Source organism: Palaemon carinicauda, chromosome 2, assembly GCF_036898095.1.
Source record: "Palaemon carinicauda isolate YSFRI2023 chromosome 2, ASM3689809v2, whole genome shotgun sequence".
Lineage (NCBI taxonomy): Eukaryota > Metazoa > Arthropoda > Malacostraca > Decapoda > Palaemonidae > Palaemon > Palaemon carinicauda.
In genome coordinates this window covers 46,737,016-46,755,040 of record NC_090726.1, presented here as the reverse complement: position 1 = coordinate 46,755,040, position 18,025 = coordinate 46,737,016, and the positions used below count along the sequence as shown (strand labels likewise).

At 43.5% G+C, this 18,025-nt stretch overlaps 1 protein-coding gene across 3 annotated transcripts in view; it reads right to left on the bottom strand.

Moving 5' to 3' along the window:
- The window catches only part of Taf3 (TBP-associated factor 3), an 84,052-nt gene that overhangs the window by 53,183 nt on the left and 12,844 nt on the right, over nt 1-18,025 (bottom strand). For all 3 annotated transcript variants that reach the window (XM_068355538.1, XM_068355545.1, XM_068355554.1), the window contains exons 2-5: nt 16,714-16,956; nt 9,921-10,053; nt 5,458-7,186; nt 4,669-4,946 (exon numbers count right to left, since the gene is read on the bottom strand). In XM_068355538.1, coding sequence (XP_068211639.1) covers nt 4,669-4,946; nt 5,458-7,186; nt 9,921-10,053; nt 16,714-16,956 — 2,383 coding nt within the window. The remainder of the gene's footprint in view (nt 1-4,668; nt 4,947-5,457; nt 7,187-9,920; nt 10,054-16,713; nt 16,957-18,025) is intronic.

The window sequence follows — 18,025 nt, the reverse complement described above, 5'->3', positions numbered from 1 at the left end:
CCGATAACTTAGGCCGACGTGGTTGAAAGAAAAGGGAGCTGGAGCCCTGCAGAGTCTGGAAGAAAGCGCCTTGGAGGAGTGAAACCGGAAGTCGATTTACTCTGCACAGCAGATGTTTAAGTCTCTGTCCTTGGGCAAAGACAAAACTCTTCTCAAGGATGGAAGGGTGTCTGAGGTCGTTGACCTCCACAGATGAGACACCCGAAGGAAGCCTTCAGTCAGTGCGTCCAGATGGTACAACATCGAGCTTGTCCGCAAGTAGATACTTAACGACGAAAGGCCAAGGTGCCTGAGCTCGAGAGGAGGAAAGTACCCTTGATCTTCCTGTAGCTTCCTTGAACCAAACCTCGGGCCGTAACCGAGGAGGGAAAGAACCTGGTAAGCTTCAGAGGAAGAGGTAAGCAGTCACCCCTTGTCCGATGGAGAAATCTTCGACGGAAAGACCCCCCGCCAAAAATCCTTCCAGGGCGGGAGAAGGAGAGAGTACTTCGCCCTGGGGGAAGTCACCACGAAGTCCACTCCTCTCTTTCTCTTCAGCGTAGGAGAGACAGCCGCTGGTTTGTTACCCTGGCCGGTGAGTGCTGGTTTCATAACCCTCATTAACGCCCGTGCCAGCGGATCAAACCATGTCTGCTGCTCCAAGGACACAGAGTCCGAAATCCTCGCTAAGGTGAAAGGGATCGGGCGATCCTTTGGAGAGGACACGACGGTTCCTGCCTGAAAAGAAGGTGGGAAGAATGCTGTACTGACCTGTCTTCGTCCTGCACTACCAACCTGTGCTTGGATGGAGGTGATCCCGAGTGCCGCCTAGGAGCACGCGTCCCTGCTGCTACCACCGGCTGTGGAATTCGCCGCGAACTATGGTCGCGCGAGGGCGAACGGTCGCGCAAAGGCGAATGGTCGCGCGGGCGCACAGGCGAGTGGTCGCGCGGGCGCGCAGGCGAGCGGTCGCGCGGGCGCGCAGGCGAGCGGTCGCGAGGGCGCGCAGGCGAGCGATCGCGCAGGCGAGCGATCGCGTGGGCGCGCAGGCGAATGGGCGTGACGGCGAGGGATCGTGCTGCCGCGTAGGTGAAGAAGATCGCTGGCGGTAAGCGATGGCGAGCAGCATGTGTAGGTGAATGATCGCGTGATAGGGTGCGATGGTGATCAGCATCCGCAAGAGGGCGATCGTTCAGGGTTGTGCGATGAGGAGCAGCATGCGTAAGCGGGCAATCGTTCAGGGTTGTGCGATGGCGAGCAGCATGCGCAGGTGAATGATCGCGTGAAAGGGTGTGATGGTGATCAGCATCCGCAAGAGGGCGATCGTTCAGGGTTGTGCGATGAGGAGCAGCATGCGTAAGCGGGCAATCGTTCAGGGTTGTGCGATGGCGAGCAGCATGCGCAGGTGAATGATCGCGTGAAAGGGTGCGATGGTGATCAGCATCCGCAAGAGGGCGATCGTTCAGGGTTGTGCGATGAGGAGCAGCATGCGTAAGCGGGCAATCGTTCAGGGTTGTGCGATGGCGAGCAGCATGCGCAGGTGAATGATCGCGTGAAAGGGTGCGATGGTGATCAGCATCTGCAGGAGGGCGATCGTTCAGGGTGGTGCGATGAGGAGCAGCATGCGTAAGCGGGCAATCGTTCAGGGTGGTGCGATGGCGAGCAGCATGCGCAGGTGAATGATCGCGTGAAAGGGTGCGATGGCGATCAGCATCCGCAGTTGAGGGTCGCGCGATGGCGATCAGCATCCGCAGTTGAGGGTCGCGCGATGGCGATCAGCATCCGCAGTTGAGGGTCGCGCGATGGCGATCAGCATCCGCAGTTGAGGGTCGCGCTATGGCGATCAGCATCCGCAGTTGAGGGTCGCGCGATGGCGATCAGCATCCGCAGTTGAGGGTCGCGCGATGGCGATCAGCATCCGCAGTTGAGGGTCGCGCGATGGCGATCAGCATCCGCAGTTGAGGGTCGCGCGATGGCGATCAGCATCCGCAGTTGAGGGTCGCGCGATGGCGATCAGCATCCGCAGTTGAGGGTCGCGCGATGGCGATCAGCATCCGCAGTTGAGGGTCGCGCGATGGCGATCAGCATCCGCAGTTGAGGGTCGCGCGATGGCGATCAGCATCCGCAGTTGAGGGTCGCGCGATGGCGATCAGCATCCGCAGTTGAGGGTCGCGCGATGGCGATCAGCATCCGCAGTTGAGGGTCACGCGATGGCGATCAGCATCCGCAGTTGAGGGTCGCGCGATGGCGATCAGCATCCGCAGTTGAGCTAGTAGCTGGCGAACCATGTTCCTTCATAAGTGTTGGAGAACGTTGGCGTGCCAGCTGTAACACACGTGGGCGATCCGGAGATCGCTGGCGAGCTGACGATCGCTGACGAGCTGACGATCGCTGGCGAGCTGACGATCGCTGACGAGCTGATGATCGCTGACGAGCTGATGATCGCTGACGAGCTGATGATCGCTGACGAGCAGAAGGCTACGCGTGGAAGCCTGCGCAAAGAAGAAGAGTCCTTGACCCCGACCTGAACCGAAGTTCTAGATCGCGAGGGCGAACGTGGGCGCACAGGGCACGTAACAGGAACCGCAGGGAAGATCATCTTGAAAGCGCTGACGAACAGGAGAGCGCTGACGAACAGAAGGGCGCGCAGGGAAACCCTGACACGCAAGGGAAGAACCCCCGTGGGGGCAACCCTTTGCCCCGAAGGGATCGTTGTCCGCTGGGAGACTGATGTCCGTCGGAAGACCGCTGTCCGTCGGGAAGACCGTTGTCCGTCGGGAAGACCGTTGCCCGTCGGAAGACGAGATTAGACTGCTGTCCATCTGCACCAAGACGGAAGATCGAGAAAAAGAAGTTGTAGGCTGCAAACGGAGATTCAAAAAGGCGCCTCAAGCACCCTTATAGGGAGATGAGAGGCCCTTACGACGAGGCGGACGGAGGGCCTTACGGCGAGGGAGGCCAACAGCAACAGCAACAGAAGAAACCTCCGAAGAGGAGTCTCTATGAGTGTACTCTCTCGCGAACGAAAGAGAAACACTTCGAGGAAGAGACTGGTCAGCCAGTGACCTAAAAGGAGCAATCCTCCGAAGAGGAGCTCCTGCAGTTGCCCAGCCCCTTGAGCGAAACTGCAGGTGCGACCGCTCAGCACCAAGAGCATAGTCGCACGAAAAAAAGGCAAGAGAAGAACCCCCCAAAAGAGGAAAAGCTCAAGCCTGGACAGGAAAAAACTTCCCTCGGAAGGAAAGTTATCCGCCCAAGGAGGCAAGCCTCCTGACTGTTCTAAAATGAACTGGAGAGCTGTCCGTCGACACGGGAGTACTACCAGTAGAAGGAGACACGCCCCTGACGACAATACAAGGGGGGAGGCAGCAACAGCCGAATCCCCAGGACTCAACCAGACAGCTCACACCGTTGCTATATTACAGAAACGAACTAGATCGGTAACTGTAAAAAAATAAAACAAATAATATTAGTACACATTCATTCCCCCGGGAAGGCTCCGAAGAGGAATCCCGAGGAAAAGGAACAAGAATTACACAACAGGCACGTGCCCTCACAACCACTTACACTCGCGGAAAGAGAGCTGTAACCAAAACAGAATTATAACAATTATAATTATGTAACTATGTAATTATGTAATTTAAAAATGAATGAACACTAAAGAAAAAACGAAAACCCCGAAAGGAATCGTTCTACAAGCTGAAAAATTAACAACTACAATTAGATTCATAAACTAATTGAGACAAAATGTACGGCGTAGCAACCCCACCCACACGGGAAGGAAGCTACAAGGGCGTAGTAAAACATAGTAAAAGGGTGAACGACCTCAAGAGAGAGAGAGAGAGAGAAAGACCGAAGTCAAACTCGATCGCAACCCATAAAATTAGGCCGTGGTGGCCTAACTGCCGAGGCCTCCACGTAGATATCGTACACAACACACACACATCTGAAAAGGAAACTTACTTATTTCTATACTCAAATATATATAAAAACATGAAAACATGTTTACATATATATTGAGTAAAAGAAAAGTAAGCGATTAAGTAAAGACAAAACAGACAATGGCTGCCAAGCGAGGACCAAGACAGAGACGTCTGTCACAGTCCGAGCCAAAAGTGAAAGTGAGTATTCACCTGTGTGTGAGGGGGAGGAGGGGTAGCTAGCTACCACTCCCCTACCCCCCGCTAACTAGCGCGGGGGTAATACACCCTCGTTAAATTCTAATGGCTCGCCATTTCAGCTACGCTAAAAGTAATAACCCTTTGTAAATAGCGTGGTTTGTATTTCGGTTACGGAACAACTCAAAATAAAAGATAAGAAACTGGAAAGAATTATTGAAAAAGCCACAATGGCCTCCACAAAAAAAATCTATCTCGGAAGAGTAACACATTCGCAATGTTCACATCACTGTGTTGCATCAAAGAATGAGAGGCGACGAAGGCGTCCCAAGAGGACAGGCCTACACAGAGAGGGTCCTTGACCTAGATTGGTATAATATGGTGTACCTGGGATCAGCTGCTTGGAAGAAAGGCAATTAATGTTTAAAGGGGTTGCACCATGATTTCATAAAACCATGAAAACAAAACTTTACAAAGTTGTTTGAAATTACAGAATGAATACCCTTCGCCAGAAGTAAGTTGGAAAACTTGCCACATAAATAAAAAATAAAACTTGCTTATCAGTACTTACAGTTTTGGAGTTACTTCAGGGGGCGGTGGCAAAGGTCTCGGAGGCGGTGACGGTACAGAAGACACGGGCGCCTTGGCTGCTAAGTGAGAGGCATTGGTGTTTTCTTCTTTTTCTTTCTTTCCCTTCTTCTTCTCTTTCTTTTCAACCTTTTCTTTCTTTTTCTTATCTGGTTCCTTCTCTTTATCTTTGTCTTTCTTGTCTTTTTTCTTTTTCACCTTCTCTTTTTCTTTGGTTTTTTCTTTCTCCTTTTCCTTCTTCTCCTTTTTGTGCTCCTTTTTCTGAAATAAAATAGAATTTACTCTTCTTATTCTCACTTAAGGTTCATCTCCCTACCTTCTCAATGCTAGCTAAATGTTGACACTTCCAGAAGGCGTACCATCTGCAATGAGCCTTGAAAAGCATACCAAGGATTCATAGATATTCCTTTACACCTAATATGCGTTGCTTTTTCGCATTTCCTGCCTATCTGTACTTTCTGACTTCTTACCTTTACCCTTTGGTCATTCTACATTGCAGATTAAATTTTACTTTATGTAGCTCTAATTTTCACCCCTCATTTGCTTGAAAAAGAATATGCAAACAATACATTATGAAATCAAATTACAAGAACTCAGATAAAATCTTTGTACAAAAATACTTACAAATAGCGAGCAGCAACAAATACTTGTATAACTTTTTGGGGGTAGGAATATAGAGAAGACTTTTACATCCATACAATTGATCAGAATGCACTTGCAATCAGGATTGTATGTGTACAATATACCATAGAGGATACAAGTGCTTTCTTACCTTTTCTTTTTCCGGCTTTTCTGGTTTTAGCTTCAACATGGGGGGTGGCGGCGAGTGGTGTGCAGGAGTTCTGGGGCGTGGAGGGGTCTCCATTAGTTGAATAGGGGAAGGTGATCGAAGAGGAGAGGAATGACTCTGGGGAGGTAACGGGCTTGAATCACGATCGTGCCTTGGAGTAAGGGGCCTCTCTAAACCTTCTGGATCATAAAACGGTAGATGATCGTCTTCCAGGGGACGTTTTGGTGGCCGTGAAATGAAAGGACCAAGTCGAAGATCTGATAACGGTGGTGGTGGTATCCCAGGCCGTTGAGGTGGTCCAGCAAACGGATTAATGAATGGAAATCTTGAGAATGGAGGAATAAAGGAAGTAACATTTTGAAACGGTAAAGTAAACGGAGGGCCTGAGGGTCCAGGAATATCTTCTAAAGGAAGCACTTCTGGAGTTTTCGGAAGTTCTGGGGTTTCGTTCTCCATGCTTGAGATATCCCTCTGAACAGGACTAAAGCCACACTTGGGAGATTTTGAGCGGTCTTTCTTTGGCTTTTTCTCCTTGGCCTTCTCTTTATTTTTCCGTTTCTCAGTGGGAAGGCGAACGGGGAGGTTGGGTATTTCTGGCGTACGAGGAGCAGATGGTGTTCTGGGAGGTGAAAGGTCATCTGGATAAGATGAAAACTCTCTCGGCGACCGTGCTAAATTATCTAAAGGAGGTTCTAATCTCCGAACAGGATTATCAAGAATGCTAAAATCTTCGGGTGGTCGTCGATGTCCCATTCTCGAAGGGGTTTCATCGATCATCAGATCTGGAGAACTGTCACGGGACTGGAGATTATCTCTGTCACTTGGTCTGTCTATATCCTTGGGGTCACCTTTCGTCTTATTAATCTTCTTGAAAATGCTAAGTTTAGATTTGCCTTCAGCCTTGTCTTGCCCTGGAATATCTGGTGGTTTACTTGGAGCTGGTATAGATGTCACTGTTACTGCTGTCGATGCAACCAAAGCCCTTATCAGTTCTCTCTCCTTCTCTTTCTTACTCTCCTTTTCCTTCTTTGATTCTTTCTCCTTTTTAGGCTCCTTTTCCTTCTTTCCTTCCTTTTCTTTCTTCCCTTCTTTGGTCTTCTTTGCTGTAGAATCCTTTTCTTTCTTTTCCTTAGTTTTCTTGCTTGGTTCCTTCTCCTTCTTTACTGGCTTGGTATCATTCTCCTTTCCTGCATCCTTCGGTTTGGTAGTAGTAGCCTTCTTCGTCTCTGCTTTCGGAGACTTTGTTGGTTTAGGGGCTTTAGGCTTTGGGGTTGGCATCTTCAGTTTAGGGGGAGCGAGAGGAGTGCCCGGCGTCGCCTGCGACAAAAGGGGAGGAGGATTGCTCCCTGGTCCCGTTTGCTTGGGGAGTTTAGGAATTTTCGGCATCTTTGGGATCTTAATGTCCCTCATCACTTTGTTATTCGGTTTATTGTTGGTCTTTTCTTTGGGTGGTTTTGATTTATTACTCGTGGGCTTTTGTGGCCCCACCTGGTTATTCTTCATTCGGATGAGCTTCTCGACCGCAATCTTCTTCCTTCCAGCTGCTCCCTCACAAGTTGCGGGTGAAGAGCTACGCGGAGCGGCCATTGGGATGTTAGGGACACGTGCCTCAGGCAACTTCCCCTCTCTTGCCGAGGATATGAATCCCGAAGTTGTCATCATCACACTCTCTATCTCTCTGATGGGTTGTCCTTCATCATCTAATGAGTATCTAGAAAAAATGGTAAGAATTACTGTTTCCAACAAGTAATATTTTAATAAATTTTCTAAAATACTTCTTTGATCTTAACTTCAACTGATCTATTACAACACAATCTGGTTGGTATGAGCTTCTTAAAACTTCTATACCATACTCTCAGTAAAGTATACTAAGTTACAAGCAATCTATTTGCCATTCCATTTAGTGTTTATGAAAACCCTATAAGATGGTTATCAACTTCCATCGAGTGCCTATACAGTGTCCATACTAACAATTTCTTGCGTATACTCTGCACACAATTCCCTTCATTCCCTTTACACTGGATGCCGATTAAAGCGAGAATTGAATTTAAAACATGTACATTAACCCACCAAGTTATCAGAACCGGGCGTCCCAAATACTTGAGAGAATTAATATTGCGCAGCCAACAAATCGTGTCGACACGAGAATAGTTACAGATGGCTTCAAACTATTGGAACCTAGATTTATGTCTACTTTAGGGTCCAGAGCCTTTAAATATGCAGCCCCGAGACTATATAATAAGCTGCCACGAAACATTCGAATGATTGAAGACTTTATTTTGGCTTTCAAGAGGAAACTGAAGACACTCTTATTTCATGAGTCTTTTGATAGTGACGATTTAACAGTAAATAAACAATACGTGATATGAAACGTTAAATACTCTGAACAAACAAGGTAAAACGACAGTGGAGGTCCTGTAGAGAGTGGTGTTCCCCTGCTGTATGGGACCGGAAAAGCAGCCATCAAAGTAAAGTAAGTAAAGATATAAAATCCCTTCCTCACATGGCAACTTACTGTTTTGGTAAAGAGGTTTTACACATTTTTAAAAACCAATCTAAAAAAATAGATGAACTTAACCCTTTTACCCCCAAAGGACGTACTGGCACGTTTCACAAAACTTATCCCTTTACCACAATGGACGTACCAGTACGTCCTTGCAAAAAACTGCTATTTACATTTTCCTTTCCATATTTTTGATAATTTTTTGAGAAACTTCAGGCATTTTCCAAAATAATGAGACCAACCTGACCTCTCTATGACAAAAATTAAGGATGTTAGAGCAATTTAAAAAAAATATACTGCAAAATGTGCTTGAAATAAAATAACCCCTGGGGGTTAAGGGTTGGAAAGTTTCAAATAGCCTGGGGGTAAAAGGGTTAAAAAACAACTTATTGAAAATCTATATCTTAAAATAAAACAAATTACCTTCCATAGCATATTCATATATCATCGAAAAATCACAAACAAATTTTTCCACCAACAGGATGAAAATATATAAGGACTCAAACAAACAAGGAGGAGTTACAATGACTAGGGAGACGAGGAAAAAGCATCTCCGAAAGTAAATACTGCTGTAATTATCGATACAATTGTAAGCTTGGAGAGGAAAACTCCCATATTGTTAAACCCCTTCACTACTGCTCTGTTACACTACAGCTTACCCCAGCCTAACGCTTGAACCCATATTATTATTATTTGCTAAGCTACAACCCTAGTTGGAAAAGCAGGATGCTATAAGCCCAGGGGCCCCAACAGGGAAAATAGCCCAGTGACAAAAGGAAAAATAGAACATTTTAAGAAGAGTAACAACATTAAAATAAATATTTCCTATATAAACTATAAAAACTTTAACAAAACAAGGGGAAGAGAAATCAGATAGAATAGTGTGCCAGAGTGTACCCTCAAGCAAGAGAACTCTAACCAAAGACAGTGGAAGACCATGGTACAGAGGTTATGGCACTACCCAATACTAGAGAACAATGGTTTGATTTTGGAGTGTCCTTCTCCTAGAAGAGCTGCTTACCATAGCTAAAGAGTCTCTTCTACCCTTACCAAGTGAAAAGTAGCTACTGAACAATTGCAGTGCAGTAGGTAACCCCTTGGGTGAAGAAGAATTGTTTGGTAATCTCAGTGTTGTCAGGTGTATGAGGACAGAGGAGAATCTGTAAAGAATAGGCCAGACTATTCAGCGTATGTGTAGGTAAAGAGAAAGAACTGTAACTAGAGAGAAGGATTCAATGTAGTACTGTCTGGCCAGTCAAAGGACCCCATAACTCTCTAGCAGTAGTATTTCAACTGGTGGCTGGTGCCTTGGCCAACCTACTAACAATGTATAAAACTGCTTTGCTTGGTTAAGAACAAAAAATTACCTAAACATGTGCATTCCTTCTCTTTCTTACTATATGGTAAAACACGTGCACATATACGTAGTAGAGTAAAGGGGTTAAAAACCTAACCCAAGATGCAACTGAAAATCTATAGTCTAGTTTATATAGGAGATATTTATCCTAATGTTACTGTTCTTAAAATATTTTATTTTTCCTTATTTCCTTTCTTCACTGGGCTACTTTCCCCATTGGAGCCTCTGGGCTTATAGCATCCGGCTTTTCCAGCTAGGGTTATAGCTTAGCAATCAATAATAAAAATAATAATTATTATATCATTAAGCCTAGGATAAACTTAAAACGTAACAGTGAGGAATAAGCAAGGAAAATTAAATTCAGCTCAGTAATCCCAAGGGGTTACATAAGTCTTGTAACCTGATTCAGTTAGTTATCGAAGACTTGAACCTAACGATCATCCCCATTTTCCTTCATAAGACAGCAGTGCAACCTGGATTTACTTATGATGCACATGGGTCTTTCATGAAAAAAAAAAAGCCTTAGATATTTTCATGTACAGAACCTGGTCAATAATCCCCACAGCATTTCTCTCATTCACTTACTTGGGTTTCTTAGCAGGCGACGTGTCACTGTCCGAAGAACGTTTGTTAGACGCCTGGGGGGATGGTAATGGTGAGGAACTCTCTCCAAGAACATCATCTAAACATGTATTGACCTTCATTTCTAATTCTTCTTCTGTAAGAAAAAACAAAATTCTATGTAAAATGTCAATTAAAAAAAATATTGGGAATAGAAATGGATTCAATTTTTTAGCAAAATTGACCAGAGAGTTTGCTCCTAATAAAAAAAAAAAATCTTAATGCCTATTCTATAAATATCTAATTATTGTTCACAATGAAAATAACGTACTGAGGAATTTGACAAGACTTAAGTGATCATGGGAATAGTTGTTAGGGTCTCCAACTATGAATTAGAGGGACAACTTCCGAATCTTGAACTGGATAAGGGGAACAGTTGTTGGGGTCTCCAACTATGAATTAGAGGGACATCTTCCGAATCTTGAACTGGATAAGGGGAACAGTTGTTGGGGTCCCCAACTATGAATTAGAGGGACAACTTCCGAATCTTGAACTGGATAAGGGGAACAGTTGTTGGGGTCCCCAACTATGAATTAGAGGGACAACTTCCGAATCTTGAACTGGATAAGGGGAACAGTTGTTGGGGTCCCCAACTATGAATTAGAGGGACAACTTCAGAATCTTGAACTGGATAAGGGGAACAGTTGTTGGGGTCCCCAACTATAAATTAGAGGGACAACTTCCGAATCTTGAACTGGATAAGGGGAACAGTTGTTGGGGTCCCCAACTATAAATTAGAGGGACAACTTACGAATCTTGAACTGGATAAGGGGAACAGTTGTTGGGGTCCCCAACTATAAATAGAGGGACAACTTACGAATCTTGAACTGGATAAGGGGAACAGTTGTTGGGGTCCCCAACTATAAATAGAGGGACAACTTACGAATCTTGAACTGGATAAGGGGAACAGTTGTTGGGGTCCCCAACTATAAATAGAGGGACAACTTACGAATCTTGAACTGGATAAGGGGAACAGTTGTTGGGGTCCCCAACTATAAATAGAGGGACAACTTACGAATCTTGAACTGGATAAGGGGAACAGTTGTTGGGGTCCCCAACTATAAATAGAGGGACAACTTACGAATCTTGAACTGGATAAGGGGACTAGTTGTTGGGGTCCCCAACTATAAATTAGAGGGACAGCTTCAGAACCTTGAACTGGATAAGGGGAACAGTTGTTGGGGTCCCCAACTATAAATTAGAGGGACAACTTCAGAACCTTGAACTGGATAAGGGGACTAGTTGTTGGGGTCCCCTACTATAAATTAGAGGGACAACTTCAGAATCTTGAACTGGATAAGGGGAATAGTTGTTAGGGTCTCCAACTATAAATTAGAGGGACAACTTTAGAATCTTGAACTGGATAATGGGAATAGTTGTTAGGGTCTCCAACTATAAATTAGAGGGACATCTTCCGAATCTTGAACTGGATAAGGGGAACAGTTGTTGGGGTCCCCAACTATAAATTAGAGGGACAACTTCAGAATCTTGAACTGGATAAGGGGACTAGTTGTTGGGGTCCCCAACTATAAATTAGAGGGACAACTTCAGAATCTTGAACTGGATAAGGGGACTAGTTGTTGGGGTCCCCAACTATAAATTAGAGGGACAACTTCAGAATCTTGAACTGGATAAGGGGACTAGTTGTTGGGGTCCCCAACTATAAATTAGAGGGACAACTTCAGAATCTTGAACTGGATAATGGGAATAGTTGTTAGGGTCCCCAACTATAAATTTGAGGGACAACTTTAGAATCTTGAACTGGATAAGGGGAATAGTTGTTAGGGTCTCCAACTATAAATTAGAGGGACATTTTTAGATTCTTGAACTGGATAAGGGGAATAGTTGTTAGGGTCTCCAACTATAAATTAGAGGGACAACTTTAGAATCTTGAACTGGATAAGGGGAATAGTTGTTAGGGTCTCCAACTATAAATTAGAGGGACATTTTTAGATTCTTGAACTGGATAAGGGGAATAGTTGTTAGGGTCTCCAACTATAAATTAGAGGGACAACTTTAGAATCTTGAACTGGATAAGGGGAATAGTTGTTAGGGTCCCCAACTATAAATTAGAGGGACAACTTTAAAATCTTGAACTGGATAAGGGGAATAGTTGTTAGGGTCTCCAACTATAAATTAGAGGGACATTTTTAGATTCTTGAACTGGATAAGGGGAATAGTTGTTAGGGTCTCCAACTATAAATTAGAGGGACAACTTTAGAATCTTGAACTGGATAAGGGGAATAGTTGTTAGGGTCTCCAACTATAAATTAGAGGGACATTTTTAGATTCTTGAACTGGATAAGGGGAATAGTTGTTAGGGTCTCCAACTATAAATTAGAGGGACAACTTTAGAATCTTGAACTGGATAAGGGGAATAGTTGTTAGGGTCTCCAACTATAAATTAGAGGGACATTTTTAGATTCTTGAACTGGATAAGGGGAATAGTTGTTAGGGTCTCCAACTATAAATTAGAGGGACAACTTTAGAATCTTGAACTGGATAAGGGGAATAGTTGTTAGGGTCTCCAACTATAAATTAGAGGGACAACTTTAGAATCTTGAACTGGATAAGGGGAATAGTTGTTAGGGTCTCCAACTATAAATTAGAGGGACAACTTTAGAATCTTGAACTGGATAAGGGGAATAGTTGTTAGGGTCTCCAACTATAAATTAGAGGGACAACTTTAGAATCTTGAACTGGATAAGGGGAATAGTTGTTAGGGTCTCCAACTATAAATTAGAGGGACAACTTTAGAATCTTGAACTGGATAAGGGGAATAGTTGTTAGGGTCTCCAACTATAAATTAGAGGGACATTTTTAGATTCTTGAACTGGATAAGGGGAATAGTTGTTAGGGTCTCCAACTATAAATTAGAGGGACAACTTTAGAATCTTGAACTGGATAAGGGGAATAGTTGTTAGGGTCTCCAACTATAAATTAGAGGGACAACTTTAGATTCTTGAACTGGATAAGGGGAATAGTTGTTAGGGTCTCCAACTATAAATTAGAGGGACAACTTTAGAATCTTGAACTGGATAAGGGGAATAGTTGTTAGGGTCTCCAACTATAAATTAGAGGGACATTTTTAGATTCTTGAACTGGATAAGGGGAATAGTTGTTAGGGTCTCCAACTATAAATTAGAGGGACAACTTTAGAATCTTGAACTGGATAAGGGGAATAGTTGTTAGGGTCTCCAACTATAAATTAGAGGGACATTTTTAGATTCTTGAACTGGATAAGGGGAATAGTTGTTAGGGTCTCCAACTATAAATTAGAGGGACAACTTTAGAATCTTGAACTGGATAAGGGGAATAGTTGTTAGGGTCTCCAACTATAAATTAGAGGGACATTTTTAGATTCTTGAACTGGATAAGGGGAATAGTTGTTAGGGTCTCCAACTATAAATTAGAGGGACAACTTTAGAATCTTGAACTGGATAAGGGGAATAGTTGTTAGGGTCTCCAACTATAAATTAGAGGGACATTTTTAGATTCTTGAACTGGATAAGGGGAATAGTTGTTAGGGTCTCCAACTATAAATTAGAGGGACAACTTTAGAATCTTGAACTGGATAAGGGGAATAGTTGTTAGGGTCTCCAACTATAAATTAGAGGGACAACTTTAGAATCTTGAACTGGATAAGGGGAATAGTTGTTAGGGTCTCCAACTATAAATTAGAGGGACATTTTTAGATTCTTGAACTGGATAAGGGGAATAGTTGTTAGGGTCTCCAACTATAAATTAGAGGGACAACTTTAGAATCTTGAACTGGATAAGGGGAATAGTTGTTAGGGTCTCCAACTATAAATTAGAGGGACATTTTTAGATTCTTGAACTGGATAAGGGGAATAGTTGTTAGGGTCTCCAACTATAAATTAGAGGGACAACTTTAGAATCTTGAACTGGATAAGGGGAATAGTTGTTAGGGTCTCCAACTATAAATTAGAGGGACATTTTTAGATTCTTGAACTGGATAAGGGGAATAGTTGTTAGGGTCTCCAACTATAAATTAGAGGGACAACTTTAGAATCTTGAACTGGATAAGGGGAATAGTTGTTAGGGTCTCCAACTATAAATTAGAGGGACATTTTTAGATTCTTGAACTGGATAAGGGGAATAGTTGTTAGGGTCTCCAACTATAAATTAGAGGGACAACTTTAGAATCTTGAACTGGATAAGGGGAATAGTTGTTAGGGTCTCCAACTATAAATTAGAGGGACAACTTTAGAATCTTGAACTGGATAAGGGGAATAGTTGTTAGGGTCTCCAACTATAAATTAGAGGGACAACTTTAGAATCTTGAACTGGATAAGGGGAATAGTTGTTAGGGTCTCCAACTATAAATTAGAGGGACATTTTTAGATTCTTGAACTGGATAAGGGGAATAGTTGTTAGGGTCTCCAACTATAAATTAGAGGGACAACTTTAGAATATTGAACTGGATAAGGGGAATAGTTGTAAGGGTCTCCAACTATAAATTAGAGGGACATTTTTAGATTCTTGAACTGGATAAGGGGAATAGTTGTTAGGGTCTCCAACTATAAATTAGAGGGACATTTTTAGATTCTTGAACTGGATAAGGGGAATAGTTGTTAGGGTCTCCAACTATAAATTAGAGGGACAACTTTAGAATCTTGAACTGGATAAGGGGAATAGTTGTTAGGGTCTCCAACAATAAATTAGAGGGACATTTTTAGATTCTTGAACTGGATAAGGGGAATAGTTGTAAGGGTCTCCAACTATAAATTAGAGGGACATTTTTAGATTCTTGAACTGGATAAGGGGAATAGTTGTTAGGGTCTCCAACTATAAATTAGAGGGACAACTTTAGAATATTGAACTGGATAAGGGGAATAGTTGTAAGGGTCTCCAACTATAAATTAGAGGGACATTTTTAGATTCTTGAACTGGATAAGGGGAATAGTTGTTAGGGTCTCCAACTATAAATTAGAGGGACAACTTTAGAATCTTGAACTGGATAAGGGGAATAGTTGTTAGAGTCTCCAACTATAAATTAGAGGGACATTTTTAGATTCTTGAACTGGATAAGGGGAATAGTTGTCAGGGTCTCCAACTATAAATTAGAGGGACAACTTTAGAATATTGAAATGGATAAGGGGAATAGTTGTAAGGGTCTCCAACTATAAATTAGAGGGACAACTTTAGAATATTGAACTGGATAATGGGAATAGTTGTCAGGGTCTCCAACTATAAATTAGAGGGACAACTTTAGATTCTTGAACTGGATAAGGGGAACAGTTGTTAGGGTCTCCAACTATAAATTAGAGGGACAACTTTAGATTCTTGAACTGGATAAGGGGAACAGTCGTCAGGGTCTCCAACTATAAATTTGAGGGACAACTTAAGAATTTTGAACTGGATAAGGGGGACAGTCGTCAGGGTCTCCAACTATAAATTTGAGGGACAACTTTAGAATCTTGAACTGGATAATGGGAACAGTCGTCAGGGTCTCCAACTATAAATTAGAGGGACAACTTCAGATTCTTGAACTGGATAAGGGGAACAGTTGTCAGGGTCTCCAACTATAAATTAGAGGGACAACTTTAGAATCTTGAGCTGGATAAGGGGAACAGTCGTCAGGGTCCCCGACTATAAATTAGAGGGACAACTTTAGAATCTTGAACTGGATAAGGGGAACAGTCGTCAGGGTCCCCGACTATAAATTAGAGGGACAACTTTAGAAACTTGAACTGGATAAGGGGAACAGTCGTCAGGGTCCCCGACTATAAATTAGAGGGACAACTTTAGAAACTTGAACTGGATAAGGGGAACAGTCGTCAGGGTCTCCGACTATAAATTAGAGGGACAACTTTAGAATCTTGAACTGGATAAGGGGAACAGTCGTCAGGGTCCCCGACTATAAATTAGAGGGACAACTTTAGAAACTTGAACTGGATAAGGGGAACAGTCGTCAGGGTCCCCGACTATAAATTAGAGGGACAACTTTAGAAACTTGAACTGGATAAGGGGAACAGTCGTCAGGGTCTCCAACTATAAATTTGAGGGACAACTTTAGAATCTTGAACTGGATAATGGGAACAGTCGTCAGGGTCTCCAACTATAAATTAGAGGGACAACTTTAGAAACTTGAACTGGATAAGGGGAACAGTCGTCAGGGTCCCCGACTATAAATTAGAGGGACAACTTTAGAAACTTGAACTGGATAAGGGGAACAGTCGTCAGGGTCTCCAACTATAAATTAGAGGGACAACTTTAGAATCTTGAACTGGATAAGGGGAACAGATTGGAGTGATACACGACAAATTAGGTGCCTAGGTCTTACTCGACCTATGCAGGTCACAGCTAGAGTGGAGTGAAAGCAATGGAAAATCTACATGTGAATTTCTGTGAAACAATCAGGATAAACAGAAGGACCTTGATGAAGTGATCATCATCCCTTGGATGTAGATCTATTAAAAGAGACTTTTTCTTGTCTGGGGATTTCTTTTTCCATTAATCTCAAGCAAGTTTTTAAAATATTTTATGTATTTTATCATGAACACACTTATATAACATTGTAATATAATAAAAGAAAACTTTATCATTTCATTTAAAACATACCTGATGTTTATAAAAAATTATAGGTTTATTCTACATATACTATTTTGCATAAATCCACATTATTAAAATAAACTCTAAGCAGCTATAAACTGGGCTGAAACTAACCTACAAAACATTCCTTAGCCTGAAATATTAGTTCTTTAACAAATAAAATACTCCAAGCAAATATTACCTTCTCTTTCTGGATACATTGGTGGCAAATGTTCATGTATGTGTATTGGCCTAGACAAAATCTCCCTGGAACCTGGCTTCAAAAAGTTCAGATTAGAAGAGCGTGGTACAGGTAAACTCGGAAGCTTCTCGGGAAATGGAGGGCACTCGACGTTATTCACATACTCTTCTAGCTCAGCAATGGATATACCCATATCGTCAAAAGCCAGACCCAAGTCATCAAGATTGGGATCAGTGCGACCAACTGTGGGGAGAAAAAAATGACAAATTCGAAGATAATTTGTATTTTTCCTAACCATACAAACCTTAGCTATTTACAAAGGGTTTACTTTTAGCGCAGCTGAAATGACGAGCCAATAGTTTTTAACGAGGGTTAATTACCCCCGCGCTAGTTAGCGGGGGGTGGGGAAGGGTAGCTTGCTACCCCTCCCCCCTCCACACACCGGTGACTTGCTTCACTTCACTTAGAGGTAGGACTTGACTTGGGGGTCAGGGATGGCGGGCACATATGTGTAAATAGCTAAGGTTTGTATGGTTAGGAAAAATACAAATTATCTTCGAATTTGTCATTTGTTCCGTAACCGAAATACAAACCACGCTATTTACAAAGGGTGACTTACCCCTTAGGAAGGGTGGAAAGTCCCCAGCCTTACTGACTTCGGCTTGCCCGGGGGCTCGATCCCTTAGTGAGCAGCACTAGAGAGAGGGAGCCCCTGTACCTCACAGGTTCCTAGCATCGCTAGGAACGAGTGGCCTACATAAGTAGTGTGAGGAGGAGAGTGTGACTCGTCCTATGAAGTTGACCTTGAGACCTTCAGATAGGAATTCTAGGATAGGACGTTCCCCATACCACCTCGTCAGGGTATGGGAGACGCAACAGTATTAAGCTTAATACTAGGAGCACAAAGAAGCATGGGTTACCTGCAGAGGTCGAGGTCAGCTATGCGAGGACCAGGATGCTGCTTCCCCAAGAGAGGGGAGAATGAAGAAAGAAGTAAGGGTCAGACATACTCTTTCATTCACACAGACTAAGACCGGGTAACAACGCCCTCAACCTACTGCTACTTGTCCAAAAAGGAGCCTGAGGTTAGACCAGCTGTTGTGCAGCCACCACAGGGCCGATAGAGAACGTATCGAGGCTCCTGTGGGTCACGTCTTGCAGGTAGTGGGCTGTGAAGGTCGTTTGACGCTTCCAGACCCCCGCTTGAAGTACCTGCGTCACAGAGAAGTTTCTCTTGAAGGCCAGGGATGTAGCAATACCCCTGACATCGTGGGCCCGAGGGCGACGTGACGGAGGAGGGTCAGGATTCAGG